This window comes from Sus scrofa, chromosome 7 (genome assembly GCF_054392235.1).
Source record: "Sus scrofa isolate SSC_HxYL_T2T_F1_AM1 chromosome 7, Sscrofa_HxYL_maternal_Yorkshire_Landrace_v2.0, whole genome shotgun sequence".
Classification (NCBI taxonomy): Eukaryota; Metazoa; Chordata; class Mammalia; order Artiodactyla; family Suidae; genus Sus; species Sus scrofa.
In genome coordinates this window covers 37373677-37391761 of record NC_139389.1, presented here as the reverse complement: position 1 = coordinate 37391761, position 18085 = coordinate 37373677, and the positions used below count along the sequence as shown (strand labels likewise).

Here is an 18085-nt window from a genome sequence, read left to right as displayed (position 1 = left end):
TTGGTTTGGTTTGGTTTGGTTTGGCTGTGCCTGCAGCATGTGGAAGTTCCCAGGCCAAGGACTGAATCCATGCCACAGCAGTGACAATACCAGATCCTTAACCCACTGAGCCACCAGGGAACTCCAACACCAGATCCTTAACCCACTTAGCCACAAGGGAACTCTTACTTTATCTTTTTATCCCTCAGTTTCTTAAAGTTTAAAAATTGCTAAGATTTTAGACCCTTCTTTTTGAAAATATAAGCAGTTAAGGCTGTATGTTTTCCTCTGAGCACTGTTTTGGCTACAAAGCACTCTCACACTTTTGAGATACTGTGTTTTCATCATCATTCAATTCAAAGTATTTTCTAATTTCCCTTATGGTTTCTTTTTTGATGCATGAGCTTTGTGAAGCATGCTATTTAATTTCCAAATATTTGAGGTTTTCCTAAAGATATTTTTGCTATTAATTCCTAGTTTGATGATGTTACTATTAGAGAATATACTTGATATTATTTCAATCATTTTCAATTTAAGTTAAATTTATTGTGAATTGATTTATGGCCTAAGATATATAGTCTGTCTCTGAAAATGAGTCATGTGACTATGGTGTTTTATAAATAACAGGTCAAGATAGTTGATAGGATTATATATTTTTACTTATTTTTTGTATGGATGTTCTACCAATTGCTGAGAGAAGGATGTTAAAATCATCAACTATGATTACAAAATTGACTATTTCTCCCCTTTAATTTTGACAATGTTTATTCCATGCATTTTAAGGCTCCGTATTAGGTACATACACGTTTATAATTATGTCTTCCTGAAAAATTAGTCTGTTTATTATTAAGGAACATACCTCTTTATCTTCGTTAATACTATTTGCCTTCATATCTAATTTATTTGAGATTAACCCAAACTTTTTCTGATTATTGTTTACACGATGTATGTTTTCCATTCCTTATCTTTCAATCTAAGTCTTTAGGTGCATTTCTTATAAATGGCATATATTCAGGTCTTATTATTTATTCATTCTAATAATCTCTGTCTTTCTCTATTTCTTTTTTTTTTCCTTTTTTTTAGGGCTGCACCCATGGCACATGGAGGTTACCAGGCTATGGGTACTATCAAAGCTACAGCTGCCAGCCTATGCCACAGCAACAGCAATGTCAGATCCAGTGTCTATGACCTACAACACAGGTCATGGCAATGCCAGATCCTTAACCCACTGAGCAAAGCCAGGGACCAAACCTGCAACCTCAGGGTTCCTAGTTGGATTCATTTCTCCTGCACCACAATGGGAACTTCTGATAATCTTGGTCTCTTAATTAAGAGTGTTTAGTCCATTAATATTTAATATAATTATGGATGTGACTGGATTTAGGTCTACCATCTTATTACTTATTTTCAGTCTGTCCTGCCCCCTTTATTTTTGTTCCTTTATTTCTTTGTCCTTTCTTTCTCTGGATCATTTGGATACTTTTTAGAATTTAATTTGGTTTTATCTACTGATTTCACATTAATTTTTATTTGTTTCTCTAAGGATTAAAATATTCATCCTTAAAAGTTCTCTGGTGGCTCAGCAGGTTAAGCATCTGGCATCACTGTTGAGGCTCTGGTTACTGCTATGGCACAGGTTCGATCCCTGGCCCAGGAACTTCCACAGGCCATGGGCATGACCAAAAAATAAATGTATCCTTAACTTTTGACTCTACTTAGAGTTAATATGCCACTTCATATAAAATGCAGAAACTTTGCATTCATATGGGGAGTCCATTCACTCCCCTGTACTTTAAACAATTATATGTGTTTTAAAGAAATTAGGAAGAATAAAATGGTATTTTATATTTACTTTGGTATTTGGCATTTCTGATGCTCTTTATTCAAATTTACCACTGTATTTCTTAAAACTAGTTTAACAAAGCTAATCAAAGTATACTATTTAGCCTTCACCTGGCACAAATGCATAAATTACACATTAAAATTATCCATGGTCTTTTCTCTTAAGATCATGACAGTTTTTAAAGCAAAACCACTTGGTGACAATCTGTGAACAAAATATAAAGTCAGGCAATGGAAATGGGTGCAAATATTGATGATAAGGTAAATTTCTTATATTTATGTTGGTTTTTCAGACTATAAATTGAAATAACATGAAATATTAGAACTCTTGTTCAAAATACTCACATCCAAGTATAAAAATCTCTTCAACAATAAACAGAAATGTCAAGAAACATTTTCAACTCATTTTTAAAAGTGCCTGAATCTGCATATTTTCAAAGTAAACACAGGATATTAAGGCAGAACTGTATGTGTGAAATAAAAAGTGAAATGCATCTGTCTCTTTCTATTTCTTTTCCTTTTTTTTTTTTTGTCTTTTGTCCTTTTAGGGCCGCACCGTGGCATACGGAGGGTCCCAGGCTGGGGGTCTAATCAGAGCTGTTGCTGCCAGCCTACGCCAGAGCCACAGCAAGGCCAGACCCAAGCCATGTCTGTGACCTACACCACAGCTCACGGCAATGCCAGATCCTTGACCCGATGAGCAAGGCCAGGGATCGAACCCGCAACCTCACGGTTCCTAGTGGATTCGTTTCCACTGTGCCACGATGGGAACTCCTGCCTCTTTCCCTTTAAATAAAAGGGGGGTACAGGAATATTTGGAAAGTTGGAATCCATGAAAATTGAGAATTAAACTGACTTTAGAAAATGTCAACTACATTCTTTACTTCAGCAAACTTTTTTTTTTGGCTGAACCCAAGGCATGTGAGAGTTCCCGAGCCAGGGATCAAACTGAGACAGAGCAGCGACCCAAGGTACTGCAGTGACAACACTGCATCCTTAACCTGCTGTGCCACAAGAGAACTCTTCCTTCAGCAAACATTAGCTGAACTCTATTTATTTATTTTTTGGCTACACCGTGGCAGGCAGAAGTTCCCAGCCAGGGACTGATCCCACGCCACAGCAGCGACTGAGCCACAGCAGCGACTGAGCCACAGCAGCGACTGAGCCATAGCACTGACAATGCTGGATCCTTTAACCACCAGGCCACCAGGGAACCGCTTGCTGAGCTTTATTCTGTACTAGACAATGAACTAAAAACCAGGGATTCAGACTACCTTCAAGATACCCCCAACCTTGTAGGAGAGATGTACAAAAAAGCTCAATTATTACCATGAAAAGAGAGCTAAAAAAGTGTCCTGGGGATGACCTACAAGCTGGCTGCTGAAAGACGAGCAGGAGTTAGCCTTTTGTGCCTGCGTATTTTTGCTTTAGCTGGAGGTGAGTGGGCAAAGAGAGAGAAGGAAGACAAAAGGGGGCTTTCTCAGCTGGAAATAACATGAACAAAAAGAATAATCCTAAAAGCTCAAGGTCTGTTTGGAGAATTACAAGAAGGGAAGGCAAATGTTACATGAGAACCATCACCAGGACACCAGTAAAGGGATCCCTCTGGGGTCACATTAAGAAGGTCGAACTTTTATTACCTGGAAGGATGTGGAAAATTCTTGCAGAGGTTTAAGCAGAGAAGGAATGTGGCTTACCCAAGCCTTTCTCCCTGCCTGCCTCGATCACAGAAGCCAGAAAAAATGAAAGCTCCCCTTACACTGAAAGATGACCTTGTGACACAGTTCTGGACCAGTGGACTGCAAGCAATCTAACTGGAAAGGCCACTGGCAAAGACTTGGATGTCCTGATGAATATCCTTCAGAACTGGATAGGCCTTTTCCCCTCCTTCCTTCCTGGAATTGGAGCATGATGTCTGGAGCAGCACCAGCCATTCTGTAGCCACAAGGGAAAGGCCAGGACTACCCCCGCAAAACACAGGAATGACATGGTGGGGCCGCTGGCAGCAAAGCCAGCATAAGGACTTCTTGGCACAAGAGAACAGAAATCCCTGTCATTAGTAACCATCTCATGCTGGGATGGCTTAAATCTGAATGTCTTCCTGACGAACACAAGTCTTAAGAATTAATCTGGGAGTTCCTGTAGTGGCTCAGTGGTTAACAAATCCGACTAGGAGCCATGAGGTTGCGGGTTCGATCCCTGGCCTTGCCCAGTGGGTTAAGGATCCGGCATTGCCGTGAGCTGTGGTGTAGGTTGCAGATGCGGCTCGGATCCTGCGTTGCTGTGGCTCTGGCGTAGGCTGGTGGCTACAGCTCCGATTAGACCCCTAGCCTGAGAACCTCCATATGCCGTGGGAGCGGCCCAAGAAATGGCAAAAAGACAAAAAAAAAAAAAAAAAAGATGAATACGGAAATATCTGGAGTTCCCGTCGTGGCGCAGAGGAAACGAATCCAACTAGGAACCATGAGGTTGCGGGTTCAATCCCTGGCCTTGCTCAAGGGGTTAAGGATTTGGTGTTGCCATGAGCTGTGCTGTAGGTCGAAGACTCAGCTTGGATCCTGCGTTGCTGTGGCTCTGGCGTAGGCCGGTGGCTGCAGCTCCGATTGGACCCCTAGCCTGGGAACCTCCACATGCCACAGATGTGGCCCTAAAAATACCAAAAAAGAAAAAAAGATGGAAATATCTGAAGGAACAATGTGGAACCACTGCTGAGCTAAGGGTGAGTGGTTTGAAACAGTAGCGGCAAAAGCCAGATTACACTAAGTTCAGGACTCACTGAGAGGCGAGGAACAGGAGGTGGAACCGTTTGGGGGAAACTTTTCTTGCCCAAAGAAGAACTGGTGCCTTAGGGAGGTTTGTGGTGGCGTTTTTAAAAGGATGCTCATAGGATGTTTATGTGTCGGGGAAAGAGGCCAGCAGCAAGGGAGCAACAGAAGAGAAAAGAGGAGGGAGGGGTCGGCTCCCAGAACCAACACCCCCATGAGATGGGAAGACAGGAATTCACAGCACAAGTACAGACGGCCGCTAGTGGGGATGGAGGAAGTTCTCCCTGGGCTGGGAGGAAGGTTTAAGATGCCACTTAGCTGGCAGGGCAAAGACACCGAAGGTGCTATTATGTGATGGCACTGATGTCCTCTGTGGGGGGGGGAGTCACCTGCTGACGGTGACAGGGTGGGCCTGAGGATCTGAGGAGGACGCAGACATTTAGAAAGAATACAACAGGAGGGGGATTTTCGAGGAAGGAGTTTAAAAGCAGAGACACATTTTACATACTTTAAAAAACTGTGGTCTGTTTCAAAATGGAATAGAAATGGCCTATTGGAAAATGGACTTGGGAGTTCCCATTGTGGCTCGGCGGGTTAAGAATCTGACTAATATCCACGGGGACATGAGTTCAATCCCTGGCCTCACTCAGTGGGTGAAGGATCCCCCACTGCCGTGAGCTGTGGTGTAGGTCGCAGACAGGGCATGCATCCCGCATGGCTGTGGCTGTGGTGTAGGCTGGCAGTTGCAGCTCCGATTCAACCCCTAACCTGGGAACTTCCATATGCCAAAGATAAGGCCCTAAAAGGCAATAAAAAAAAAGGTGTTGGACATAGTGAACTGCCTGCAAGTATTATGTGTCAGTATTATGCTTTGTGTTAGGCTCTGTAATGACCACAGGGAGCACCGGGGCCAGCTATCACAGAGCCCCAGACATGTGGTGTCCGAGGTCCAATAAAACCCAGCAATGCTTGTGCGCTGGATCTGAAACCTGGTGCCCTGCAAGTGTACAATGTCAGGGTGACCAGAAAGGCCCAGAGCCCATCACAACCCCGGGCCTCTGTGGCTGGTGCCACAACTCTCCACTCTCCCTGACACAGAAAAAAGACTGATTGGGCTGTTTGGCCACAGACGCTAGAAGAAAAATCAAAAGGCAAATTTTTCAGACTTTTTTTTTGGCCATGCCAGAGTCATGCAGAAGTTTCCCGGCCAGGGATTGAACCTGAGCCACATTAGTAACAGTGCCACATCCTTAACCCACTGTGCCACCAGGGAACTCCCCAGAATTTTGTGTTATAGCTGGCACCCACTTCTATTTCCAGTTCTGTACTCCTTTATGTGATATCAAGAACCCTTTCTTGTAATCATATTGGTATGCTCTGAGCTCTGAAAACAGGCATGTAGATGCCTTTCCGAATCAGTGCCTCTTCTCCTGCCATCCCGTGGCCTGGGGGCTTGCTCTCAGCCCCTCCCTGTAACCTGTACGCAGCAGCAGAAATACCACCTCCCCTTGGAAGCCTTCTCTGATCACCCCTGCCAGGAGCAGTCCTGTCAACAGAATCATTCCAACCGTTCCTCTTCGATCCGGAATTTGTCACTCGGTATTCATGCTAATTCCATCCTTATCTCTACTTGCCTTAAGTTCCTAGAAGGAATCACATTTCACATGATGCCTCTTTGGCATGATGCTCTGCCCGGAGCAGAAACACGGCCAGTCACTCTGAAGGGCTTCAGCAACTGCTTCATGTTACCACTGAGCAAAGCAAGGCAGTCTCAGAGACGCTAAGAGACTGGACCAAGATCCTGAACTCTTATTCCTGCATTCTTTTCACTAAACCAATACCTGTTACTAGCCTGGTTCTATTTTGTAATTAAAATCTCAAAAAGAGTCATTCTTAAGCCCTAAGGTCAAAGATTCAGGCGTCTCTGAAAAAGCTTTCGTTTCATCTTTCATCTGGATTGGATTTAAAAGGGTTGGCTGCTTGGGGGGGAGTAGGTTTCTTTCTTCTTTTTTTTCTTTTGCTTTCAGCATTCTGTTTTGTCTCGCTGTAGCTGAAATAGGAGTAAATGATACGGTGGTGGTAACTCTGGTGACTCTAGGGGTTCATTTCTCTTCTTCCCAAATGTACCGGCTGTACCTGCACAGCTTGGCCTCCCATCACATGCATGATTCACAGTTGGAAACCGCACAGCAGTTCGGTTACCGGAACACAAGAGAGCAGTAACTATAAAATTTCAGCATTGATATTGAGAGTGACCTAGAAGGAATCATCAAGGGCAGGGGCTCCACCTCAGACCTTCTGTCATTCCTGCTATCCGATATCAGACCTCATAATGAATTTAAAAAAAAAAAAAAAAGCTTATTTTTGAGCGAAGGAAAATGAACACTACATCACATGTGGCATTCAATGTAAGACTGACTTAATTAGTACAAACTAATTTAGACCTAGAATTTAACTCTAGGCAAAGGATTTATTTATTAAGATAACCTAATTATAAAATATAGCTAAATAATAAACTATCATTTTCTCTAATCCACTAAATTGGTTAATTTTTTTTCTCTTTTTACAGCCACACCTGCAGCATATGGAGGTTCCTAGGCTAGGGGTCGAATCAGAGCTGCAGCTGCAGGTCTACGCCACAGCCACAGCAACACCAGAGCCAAGCCATATGTGGTACCTATGCAGCAGCCTGCAGCAATGCTGGATGCTTAACCCACTGAGCGAGGCCAGGGATAGAAACCATATCCTCACAGAGACAACGTTGGGTCCTTAACCCACTGAGCCACAACAGGAACTCCCTAAATTGATAATCCTTCTTTTTTTTGCTTAGGGCCACATCTGCAGCACATGGAAGTTCCAGGGCTGGGGCTCAAACTGGAGCTGCAGCTGCTGGCCTACATAATGGCCACAACAATGCTGGATCCTTAACCCACTGAGCAAGGCCAGGGATTGAACCCACATCCTCACAGACACTATGTCAGGTCCTTAACCAGCAGAGGCACAACCGGAAATCCTAAATTGGTCATTCTTCATGGAAGATGCAAATTCCAGGCGAGGCTGTGAAGTCTGGTTCTTTCGCTGACTACCCTTCCCTCGGCCTGGGGCAGGGACACTCTGGGAGCATCAGGAAGCCAAGAGGGTCTCTGTGGACCACCTTTCATCCAGGGTCATGTGGATGACACCGGAAAAACCAAAAGGCTCTGCCTCTTCAGCTTTGTAGGAAATGTCTGTCACAAATCCACCCAACTTAGCTTCCCGTTTTCATGGAGAAATTTGGGCATCTGACTCTGCGCTGAGAGTGACACAGCTAAAACCACAGGCAGACAAAACGCACCACGGAGTTCTTGTCTGACTGAGGCCTCCTCTTGCTACGTGACTCTTGGGGAGCTGCTCCAGGTCACTCTTTTCGTCCCTTTACCTGAAACGGGAAGTGAAGACATTGACTCTGCCCTGCTGGACACAAAACGCACCCCCTCCTCCCGATGTCGAACAAAGTAGCCCTTATTCTGCCGAGCTGGTGAACAGGGATCACTCACCACTGTTCACTCCGGGGATTCTCCACGGACAGTGGACGCAATTGTCTTCATTCTACTCGACGCCCAGGACTCCGGCTGCTGATCTAATGGTCCCTCAATTACCCATATCACCTTCTAGAACTTCCCTAAAACCATGGGCTGCCATGGTCTGATTTCTACCACAGGAATCTAGGGTAACAGGCCTAAGCGATGGGTAAAGTCACAGCATAAAACACTACAAGTCCTCAGGAAAAGTACCTTCCAGAGACACAGAATGAACACCCGGTTTCTAGACTGTGTGTGACATCAACATGAAAGCGTGAAATCACTTCTCTTCATCAACACATATGTTGTTTATGACTATATATATATGAATGTATATATGTATATGGCATGAGTTCTTTATTTTCATATACAAAGCATGTATTTTTTTTGGGCCATATCTGCAGCATGTGGAAGTTCCTGGGCCAGTGATCAAACCCAAGCCATAGCAGTGACAACACTGCCTCCTTAGCCACTAAGCCCCCAGGGAACTCCTACAAAGCACATATTTCTATCCATCTAACTGGACCTTTTTTAATCTGCCAGAGAACTGGGGTTCTACTGTTGAGCCCTTGCTGGATGGATTAGTAATTTCACATTTTCATATGGTATTATTAAAATCTAGAGAACAAGGAGTTCCCGTTGTGGCTCAGCCATAACAAACCCAACTAGTATCATGAGGGCGAGGGTTCGATCTCTGGCTTCTAGTGGATTAAGGATCCCATGTTGCTGTGGCTGTGGCGTAAGCCAGCAGCTGCAGCTCCAATTTGACCCCCTAGCCTGGGAACTTCCATATGCCATAGGTGCGGCCCTAAAAAGAAAAAAAAAAAAAATCTAGAGAACTATTACGCCAGGAAAGATGAGTTTGCAAGTATGTGAAAATAAAACAGGCTGCTGGTGGTACCCAAACATCTCACAAAGAGCTGCATCATTTCTTTTTTTTTTCTTCCTAGTCTCATGAGGAAGAAGCTGAGTTGAAGAAAGGTGGAGATTAAACACAGCGAGAAGTAAAAAGCCAGAGCCCCTCAGACAAGAGACATAGCTTTTTTTCCCTGCTAAAAATGTCACAAAGGACACCGGGTCCTGATGCCACGGCGTCCCCCCTGCAGAAGTATTCCTCTCACTACCGAAAAACAAACATTCTGAAATTTCCTGTCCAGCTGGACTCCACCCTGGATGTACTGACAGCAGAAGCAACAGCCTCCACCAGGTAAAGCAGCCAAGTGCTAACTGAACTTCTCCACATGCCCGAGGACTTTCCCAAAGCTCTTGCCCATTTCCAAATGAGTCAGCAGATCCTAACCCCTTTTTCCTCACTTGACCACTACTTAAAAGCCCAGTGAATTATCTACTTCCTGAGACTGGGATGGGGAACAGAATATTCAATGGGAATATAGCTTCTGGGAAAATCAAAACACTGGTCCTATTTTACAGATGGGGGATAGACGGGCTAAGTTGAGAGAGTTAACCGGACATCACACAGCTAGTTAGTGTAAAACCGGGAACAGAACCTCTGATTGTCCAACTGGTTATTTTATTCTCTTTTGCAGCAACTACTGCTGAAAAAGCAACAGGACAAACAGCCGTTATGCTACACAAGTCCTAATTTCCAAATATGCTAGACGCCAAGAAAATCAGAGGTATTGCTTAAGGAAAAAGTCCTGCAGGAAATGGCATTTTGATAGAGGCGGGGAGGGGGGGGGGAGAATCTCCTGTTTTCCTGAGGGGAAAATGTTTTATTTGTGGTGAACATTAAACGGTGATAAAATATGACATTCTCAGGAAACAGTCGCAGGATTTGCACTTATAAAATGACATTCTTTGAGCAGTTTAACAAAGGAACTTGGTAAGAAAAGGAACAAGGAACAAATTAAGCTAACACCGCATTTAAGTTTCTGAGGAAAAAAAAAATTCTAACCAAACCCCTTAGGTTATAATTAGTGATTCACATTTTTAATACAAACTCCAGGACAATATTTTAAAGTCTAGAAAGATAAAATAGGAGTTGAGATTCCACAAATGTTAAATTCTGAGCAATGTCCTGAGAACATGCATTTTTCTTTTCTGCCCAGTTCTCAGCGGTATGATGGGACCTGCTACTCACAGAGGAATTTTTCACTCATTCGATACACATGTATTAATAACCCATTGTATATACCCGGCAGTGGGGACACAGCCCTAAATGAGAGAGACATGGCCACATGTCACAAGGTCACAGCCCAGCAGATGAGGCAAATGCGAAGCCCAGACAGGGTGTCAGCCTGAACCAGGAATCTTTTGAAAGGAATTACATTAAATAGTCGCTCCAGCTTTCCTAATCAAAGGCAAGCTCGGGACAAAGGCTTAACTCAGAGATAACTAAATAAGACATAGTCCTAGCTGGTGTTTTCTGTCTGTGCTTTAGCTGAAACACTTGATGGCTAACAGAACGGCTCATAACAGAATTCTTCTCCTGGTTTTATCATTTCTGTGTACTAGACGGGTCACCTCTTTTTAAAATCAAAATCCTAAATTTTGATGTTCACACTCCAACCATTATTTATTTATTTATTTATTTGTCATTGTGGTTTTTTTGCCACCTCTAGATGGGTTATTCTATTAAATGACTCAGATATCTCAAGAGTGTGGGTTCATAAAAGACCCAGTTTATGTTGTTTCCTATAAATATGAATTAATTAATCTAATAAAGACTTCAAAATGTGCAACAGACCTTTTATTTTTACACATTTTTAACTCAATTTTTACAAATTGTAATGCTAGCTATCGAGTACTGAATAATTACCATGAACTACATGGGGTTTGTTAACACAAGTACTTGTAAACCCTGCCCTCTCCCTACAGCCCCACAAGGTCCTATTGCTCCTATTTTACAGATGGGGGACTGATGGGGTAAGTTGAGAGAGTTAACTGGACATCACACAGCTAGTTAGTGTAAAACCAGGAACAGAACCTCTGATTATTCAACTGGTTATTTTATCCTCTTCAGAGTCCTAAACTGAGCACAGAGCTCTCCCCTCTCCCTGGCTGGGGCTTCATGCAGAATTACTCACTGTGCAGCATTATAATGAGGTAACAGTAATGCAGTTAAAGCTTTCAAGCAACCAACGTCCAATAAAACATCCAGGGGCAATAAAACATCCGATTAACTAGTGAAATGAAATGTGAAGTGACTTCTCAGGTAAATGGCAAGCGGAAGGAGGGTATCTAACTACAAAGTCTTTGCTAAGATGACCAAATCACAGCAAGCATGGCTAACAGCAACCTTTTTCCGGAAAAGAGGAAAGATCATCTGGCTTTAAGTAGGGGTTGGCCTGGAAACCCATCAAAAAACGCTGGGTCAGGGAGAGGGTATGTTTCTCGTTTGGTCTGTCTAGTCCTACAGCACTAGTCTTACAGCAGTTCCACCCAATCGCTGCAGCCAGGTCACCTGTTCATGGAGAGACGGTCTGCATTTTGAGAGTCATGCCAGATCACTACCACCAACACTTTGCAAAAATCACCAGATGTCCCCAGGGAAACACCCAGCGCTGCTGTCTGGGTGGAAGGGAACGTAAACTCCAAAGTCTAGAGTGGAATGCATATGGGTCAGACTGCTCCGCACTAACTCTCTAAAAGCTCCTTCGAGTGGCTGGACACCCAAGCCAGCAGCCGGCCGACTGCGCCCAAAAGCTTCCGGCCAGTTACAAGATCGCCAAAGAAGCCGACATCCACCCCGGGGGCGAAGTTCCTGAGGTCTGACCGATTTTAGGGGCCGTTTCTCCCCTCCCAGCGCTGCGGCTCCATGACACGAGAAATGTGCTAAAACCGTTCCCCGGGCGCTCATGTTAGGGAGTCGCTTAAAAGGAAACATGTCCCTTTCGGCTTGGGAGCAGCGTGCTCACCATTCAACACCCTACTGGTTTCTGAACACGCAAGTCATTACTATTGCTACTCTGGAAAGAGAACTTCTGACCTTGGGCGTGCGCGCTAAATAAATTACCTCGGAACGAAAGTGGTGAGATCTCAAAACAGCATCTGGGGAGAAAAAACAAAAAACGAGGCTTCAATTAACTCCTTGTGCTTCACCTGCCGAGTCACCGACGACTCACCTGGGAGACCAGGGTCGGGGAGGCGCGTTGCAGACGCCTGGGGACAGCCTGCAAGGCGGGTTGGCTACGAGGCCATCAGTCTCTACATGACTTCTCCGCGAGAAGTTGTAGGGAAAGTTCTGGGGGAGTTGGGGAGCCCCGAACTGTCCATGCCACACTTTCCCACCCCACACCTCAGGCCGGGGTTGGGGGAGGTGAGGAGACCGCCACAGCCCGGACTCCGCTCCAGTCACCCACAGGGCTTAAGCAAGCTGACACCGAGCATCTGGTGCGTTCCTCCCTCACCGCGCTCTGCCTTGCCGCGGTCACCCCAACCTGGGGGGCCGGAGAAGGGGGACAGGGACCTTAAACATGGAAACGCACTCGGCCGGGGGAGCGGGCGAGGACGGCGAAGGAGCGGCAGCGCCGAAGGCAGCGAGCGCGCTTCCCTCTCCAAATCGGCTTAAAGGCTCCTCCTGGCCCGAAGAAACCCGTCGCGGTGTGTCTTACCTCGGCTCCTTGAACGGCCCGAAAAGACCGATTTCATCGGATGCCTCCCCTTCTGGAGCCTGCGGTGCCAGCAGCAGAAGAAGATGATGGTGGCGATGGTGCCCAGCAGAAGCAACAAGAGGAAGAGGGCACATTGGATGCTGTAGGGTCTCAGCAAGACGAGAAAAGCGGCGGCGATCATGGTGCGGGCGAGGCGGGGGCGGCTGGCGGCGGGGCTGGAGGGCGGCGGCACAGGCACCCGCGCGGGGCGCACGCGGAGCGGCGGGCACGGGCGAGCGCGGCTCAGCGCGTCATGCCCGGCGCTCGCGGCCCCGCGCCCGGCCCAATGGCTGCGCACCCGCGCCCGCCGCGCTACGCGAGTGAGCCCGGACTGCGGGCAGCTCTGGCCATGACTCAGCAGACGACGACCCGGCAGGCACTTGGCGGCCGGGAGCCCTCCCCGCCCCCCCCAGGCTCCCCCGCCCCCGTCCGTGCGCAGCCCCCGGGCGTAGCCCCGCCGGAGACGCTGAGGGCGGGGAGGGGCAGCGCCGCCGCCGCGGCCACCCGGGCTCCGTGCATCGTCCTGCGGCCGCCGCCGGCCTCGGCATCCCCGAAGCCGGGAACACGTGGGGCGGGGCGGGGACGCGGCGGCCCGCGGGGGGCGGGAGTGGGGCGCCGCGGCGGGGGTTCGGCGGATGACATCACGGCCGGGCTGCGGCAGCGCGGGCGCGCGGACATGGCTGCGGCGGCGGCCGCGGGCTGCGCTCGGGCCTGAGCGCCCAGCGCCTTCCCGCGGGGCCGCCCGCCCGTCCTCGCCGTCCGGGGGGCACGGGCCGGGCGCCCTTCGGCTCCCGGACTCCCGGGCTGCCACCAGCCTGCCGCTGCCGGATCGCTGGGGAACCCGGCGACAGGGGGCGCCACGGAGCCGGGGGTAGACCGCGAGGCGCCGGCGGGAGCCTTCAGGCGGTGCTGCCCCACCTCCCACCTCCCCGCGCCCCGCCCCGAGGCTGGGGCTTTGGAGGATGCAGCCGGGTGAGCTATTGCTTGCGGGGGGGTTCCTCGCACGCGGAAGCGTGAGCCCGGGGCAGGGCCTTCCCTGGAATCGGGGTCCCCCACGACTGGGGGCCCGCCCTCTTCGGCCCCTCAAAACTGGGCGCGCTCCCCAGCGGAGCGCTCCGGTCTGCGGACTTGAACTCTTCCCCCCCTGACGGGGCGCGGTTTCGCAGCCGAGTAACGGTCACTTTGCATCCTCTCATAACCATGCGTTGCGTTGACCCTAAAACCTTGCCTTTTTTAGTGCACTTGAAGGGAGAGGCAGATTCAGATTTAGGGAACCGTCAGATGGAGGAAGTTGGAGACTGGCTTGTAAATGTTTTGCGGAGAAATTTTGTAGGAGACCTGAGGAGATGATGTTCACACTCAAACGCACACACTCCCTCTCGCCCCCTCGCCTTTCTTCTCAACCAGCGAAGGCGGCCAGGAGATTTTCCCGGGGTAGCTGGCGCAGTGCGGACGCGGGTGGCGCGGCGGGGGCGCTGCAGTGACGTCCCTGCGGCCGCCTGGCCACCTGGACGGACCGCTGCGGCAGCGACCTCGACCGGCTGGCCGGCGCCGTGCCACGTCCTGCGGCTCTGAGCCAGTGCTGACTTTTCCCGCGTGGGGTTGGTTTTTTGCTTAATTTACTCGCATAAGGAAACTGCAGTGTATAGTAACAAGGGAGCACTTGCGTGCATTTGTGGAGTTTCTAATAACCATCAAGGTAGCCTCTTTGGACTACTTAGAAGACTTGAAGAAATTGTGTCGTAAAAATTAATTTGTAAAATTCTGGAAAGAAGTTAAAGAATCAAGGGCAATAAAGTTTTCTTATTTGCTTGTAGGATCGCAAAATCAATGTGGTTTTATGTCAAAATCAAATGTACAGCTCTACTTAAAGGCTTAACCATTGCCTTCTGTGTAGCCAATAAAGAGCACTCAAAAAGGCATTGCCTAATGTATTTGTTAAATGCCAGATTCATCAACATGAGAAACAGTGGATTGAGTTTTCTTCTGCACAACCTGTTTCCTGAAACAAAATAAGCATTAACTCATTTTTCCGGTTTGAAGATAGACCGTGCTTGCAGATGCTTTGTAAGGTGAGAATGGTGAATCAGGGTGCCCACTGCACTGCAGGGCAAGATGAGCTTCCTGGGTCCCTGGCTCTCAGGCAGGTAGCACTGCTTCTCCTGCAGGTGACTCAGAGGTGCCCTGCAGCCGCAGCCTACTGCAGTGAGAGACCACATTCCCACCCGTTGAACTAAGCTTATGGAAGGGAAGCCTGGGAGTCCACCCTGCAGGGCACATCAGGAAGGGAATTCTGTACCTGCATTGCCTCACAGTGGCCAGGTGGAGTAATTTAAAACAACAACAAAACTGAATTCACCTTCCGCAAACATTGGGAGAAATAACTAATAGAATGTAAGAAGGTCATCTTTACTTTATACCTCTCTTTGGCTAAAATTTGTGAGAGAACTGAAATGGCATAAATAGCCTTGAAACAGCCTAAGACCACAAACACAACAGAGTAACCAATTTACCCCAAACTGTGCCTTTATAACAACAAAAAGCAACTAAATATCAATTATGGTTTTCTGAACTATGACTTTAGCACAATTGTTATCATCCTGCAGTCTAGCTGCAGCCATTTATAAGCTTCAAGTGCACACAAGAACATCATTTATCTCTTTTGGCAGGCAAATACTTAACTGCCCTGCAGTAGGATTGTAGATATTTCTTTTTAGATGCGTTCATGTCTGTTCCTTGCATCAGTTTACTCAAGGATACTCGTAATAAGCGAACCAAATCGTTGAAAGAATTTAGTATTTAGGTTCCATTGTTATTTTCTGATTTGTTGCTAATTTATCATTTCCTTCTCCAAATAATGGCATGTTATTAATTCTTTCTGTGTGTTTATATGAAGCTAATACATTGTGGAATTCAATAACTATTAAATCAGCCAGTCAGTCCTTTTTGGAAGTTAATTTAGGCGAATTCACACTTTTCCTTTCTGATAGGTTTTCATTTAAAAAAACTATTGATATTCTATCAAAGTCACAAATTTTAAATTTTGGAGTAGGGATGGAGGAGGAAGGTCCATGGCTAAATCTTTCTTACCAAAGAATAAAAAGTAAAGAGGAAAAGTATATGTAAGTTTTTTACTTTTTATGATAGTGACAGCACTGCCTCCCAGGAGAAGTTGAATTAATTGGGGAAATTAGTTGAGATATTTGATGTCAGATATGTAGAAGATGATTAGTCATGCAGCCCTTTCCCTCTAGAATCCCAACCAAACTGAGAACACACAAGAGGAACCAAAAGGAAATTTTAAGTATTAACTTTATTCAGGATGAAGTCAGACTGAAGTGCATGGTTTAGGCTTAAGGCCAGTTAAAGCTCCCTGGCCACCACTCTGTGGTGGCTCAGTGGGTTAAGGGTCTGGCATTGTCACCCGGCTGTGGCTCGGGTTTGATCCCTGGCCTCAATCAATGGGTTAAGGATCCATGTGGATGCTGCCCTAAAAAGGAAAAAGAAAAAGAGTGAGTAAGGGGCTTTGATAAGGTGGCAGAGACATCTCCTGCAGTGCGTACCTAGAGGTAGGAAGCTGCCACATGAATTCCTGATTTTCGGGTCAGGAAGAAACTTTGGGAAGAAGAGGAGGCTCCACCCTAAGCTGAGTGGTGGCCAGGGGACAGGATGGAAAGAATCGCAGATGATGCAAGTTTTGAGCTCTGATGAAGGAAACGTCTTTTTTTTTTTTTTTTTTTTTTTTTTTTTTTTTGGCGTTTTTAGGGCCACGCCCGCAGCATATGGAGGTTCCCAGGCTAGGGGTCCAATCGGAGCTCCAGCTACCAGTCTACACCACAGCCACAGCAACACCAGATCCAAGCTTCGTCTGCGACCTACACCACAGCTCACAGCAACACTGGATCCTCAACCCACTGGGCGAGGCCAGGGATTAAACCCGAAACCTCATGGTTCCTAGTTGGATTTGTTTCTGCTGTGCCACAACGGGAACTCCTGAAAGGGATGGTCTTGAAGGAAAATTTGATAAAGTGAATGAGACCCACTGAGGTGGAGGTGCCCACAGGACATCTGTGTGAAATTACCCACGGGAACAAGGGTGGGGAGGACAGAACGGGAGACAGATGGGAGCCTCCAGCATCCATCATAGTTGGAGTCATGGATGCAGATGAAACAACTAAGGACAAGAAGGTGAGAGAAGAGCTGGAATCAGAGCTTGGGGAGAGCTTTCCCCTTGCAGCCTGGAGCAGGGAGCGGGAGGCCGGCGGGAATGCTCTGGTTCAGTGACTCTCTGGGACAGACACACATCCCGGTTAAGGAGGCGGAGGACTGAGGTGATGAGACCTCTGGACACCTTCAGAGACCTGGCGCATGGCAGTGGGAGAGGCTGATACGAGACAGCAGTGGGCCGGAGAGGGATGCAGAGGTGCAAATGGTTTTCCTGGCAGTCTGACACTAGGGCCTCTGCCAACGGTGTACCTGTTCTCGTATTGAAACACCAAGGAGCTACACCATTTGGGAGAACCTACAGCATCTGCTGTCATCTCCCGAGATTATTTCCAGCTACAAGGATGGATTACTGCAGTCTTTCTAAATTTAGAGTTTTGGAAGGAAAAACAATTGTTATTTGCAATGATATCAAATATTGTTTTCACCAAACATATCCTAGGAAAGGACTTTATATTTTACCATAATAAAAGCTTTAAAGGAGTTCCCCGGTGGCCTAGCAATTAAGGACCTAGGTTGTCACTGCTGTGGCTCAGGAGTCACTGCCATGGTACAGGTTTGATCCCCAGCCCAGAAATTTCCGCATGCCTTGAGCTCAGCAACAAACAAACAACAAAAACTTTAAAAAGGCATCATTGTAAAAGAAAATATTTCAAAGGCAATCATCCTAAATTGTTCTTTTAACGTTTTAGAAACTATAAGCTGAATTAGGACTGGTTGTCCTGTGGGTTGCAAAATCCATGACATGCTGGCATTGGGGGTGAATGTTCTTTTTTGTGAGCGTTACAGACTTTAGAAAAGTCTACATTTGAGCGTTTAAAAACATCAATATAATTGAATTCATCTACTCTATAATGCTTTGCAGGCAGCTTTTGGAAAGTAATCATTTATTATCCACAAGCAAATAGAATTCATTTGTATAGTTTCCACATTGAGTGTGGGGTTAGTCATGCAGCAAAACACTGAGTCATTTGGCCAGAAAATTTACTCATAGTTGTATGAACTGCCAGTGGAAAATCTGAGAGCTGTTCATAAGTCAAATTATAAAGCTCTCAGAGTTATAAATCACTGAGAAGCCTTGTTCTTTATTATTCAGATAGTG

The 18085-nt window shown here is 46.7% G+C and overlaps 2 protein-coding genes across 24 annotated transcripts in view; one reads left to right on the top strand and one right to left on the bottom strand.

The window, feature by feature from the left end:
- Positions 1–13327, bottom strand: part of DST (dystonin) — a 488220-nt gene extending 474893 nt beyond the window's left edge. For all 20 annotated transcript variants that reach the window (XM_084967821.1, XM_021098569.2, XM_084967788.1 and 17 more), the window contains exons 1-2: positions 12721–13327; positions 12123–12157 (exon numbers count right to left, since the gene is read on the bottom strand). In XM_084967821.1, the coding sequence (XP_084823947.1) occupies positions 12123–12157; positions 12721–12901 (216 nt within the window). In that variant the 5' untranslated portion in view covers positions 12902–13327. The remainder of the gene's footprint in view (positions 1–12122; positions 12158–12720) is intronic.
- A 65-nt stretch (positions 13328–13392) lies between these two features.
- Positions 13393–18085, top strand: part of BEND6 (BEN domain containing 6) — a 42074-nt gene continuing 37381 nt past the window's right edge. For all 4 annotated transcript variants that reach the window (XM_005665866.4, XM_001925201.7, XM_084967972.1 and 1 more), the window contains exon 1: positions 13393–13731. The gene's annotated coding sequence lies outside the window, so the exon portion shown is untranslated. The remainder of the gene's footprint in view (positions 13732–18085) is intronic.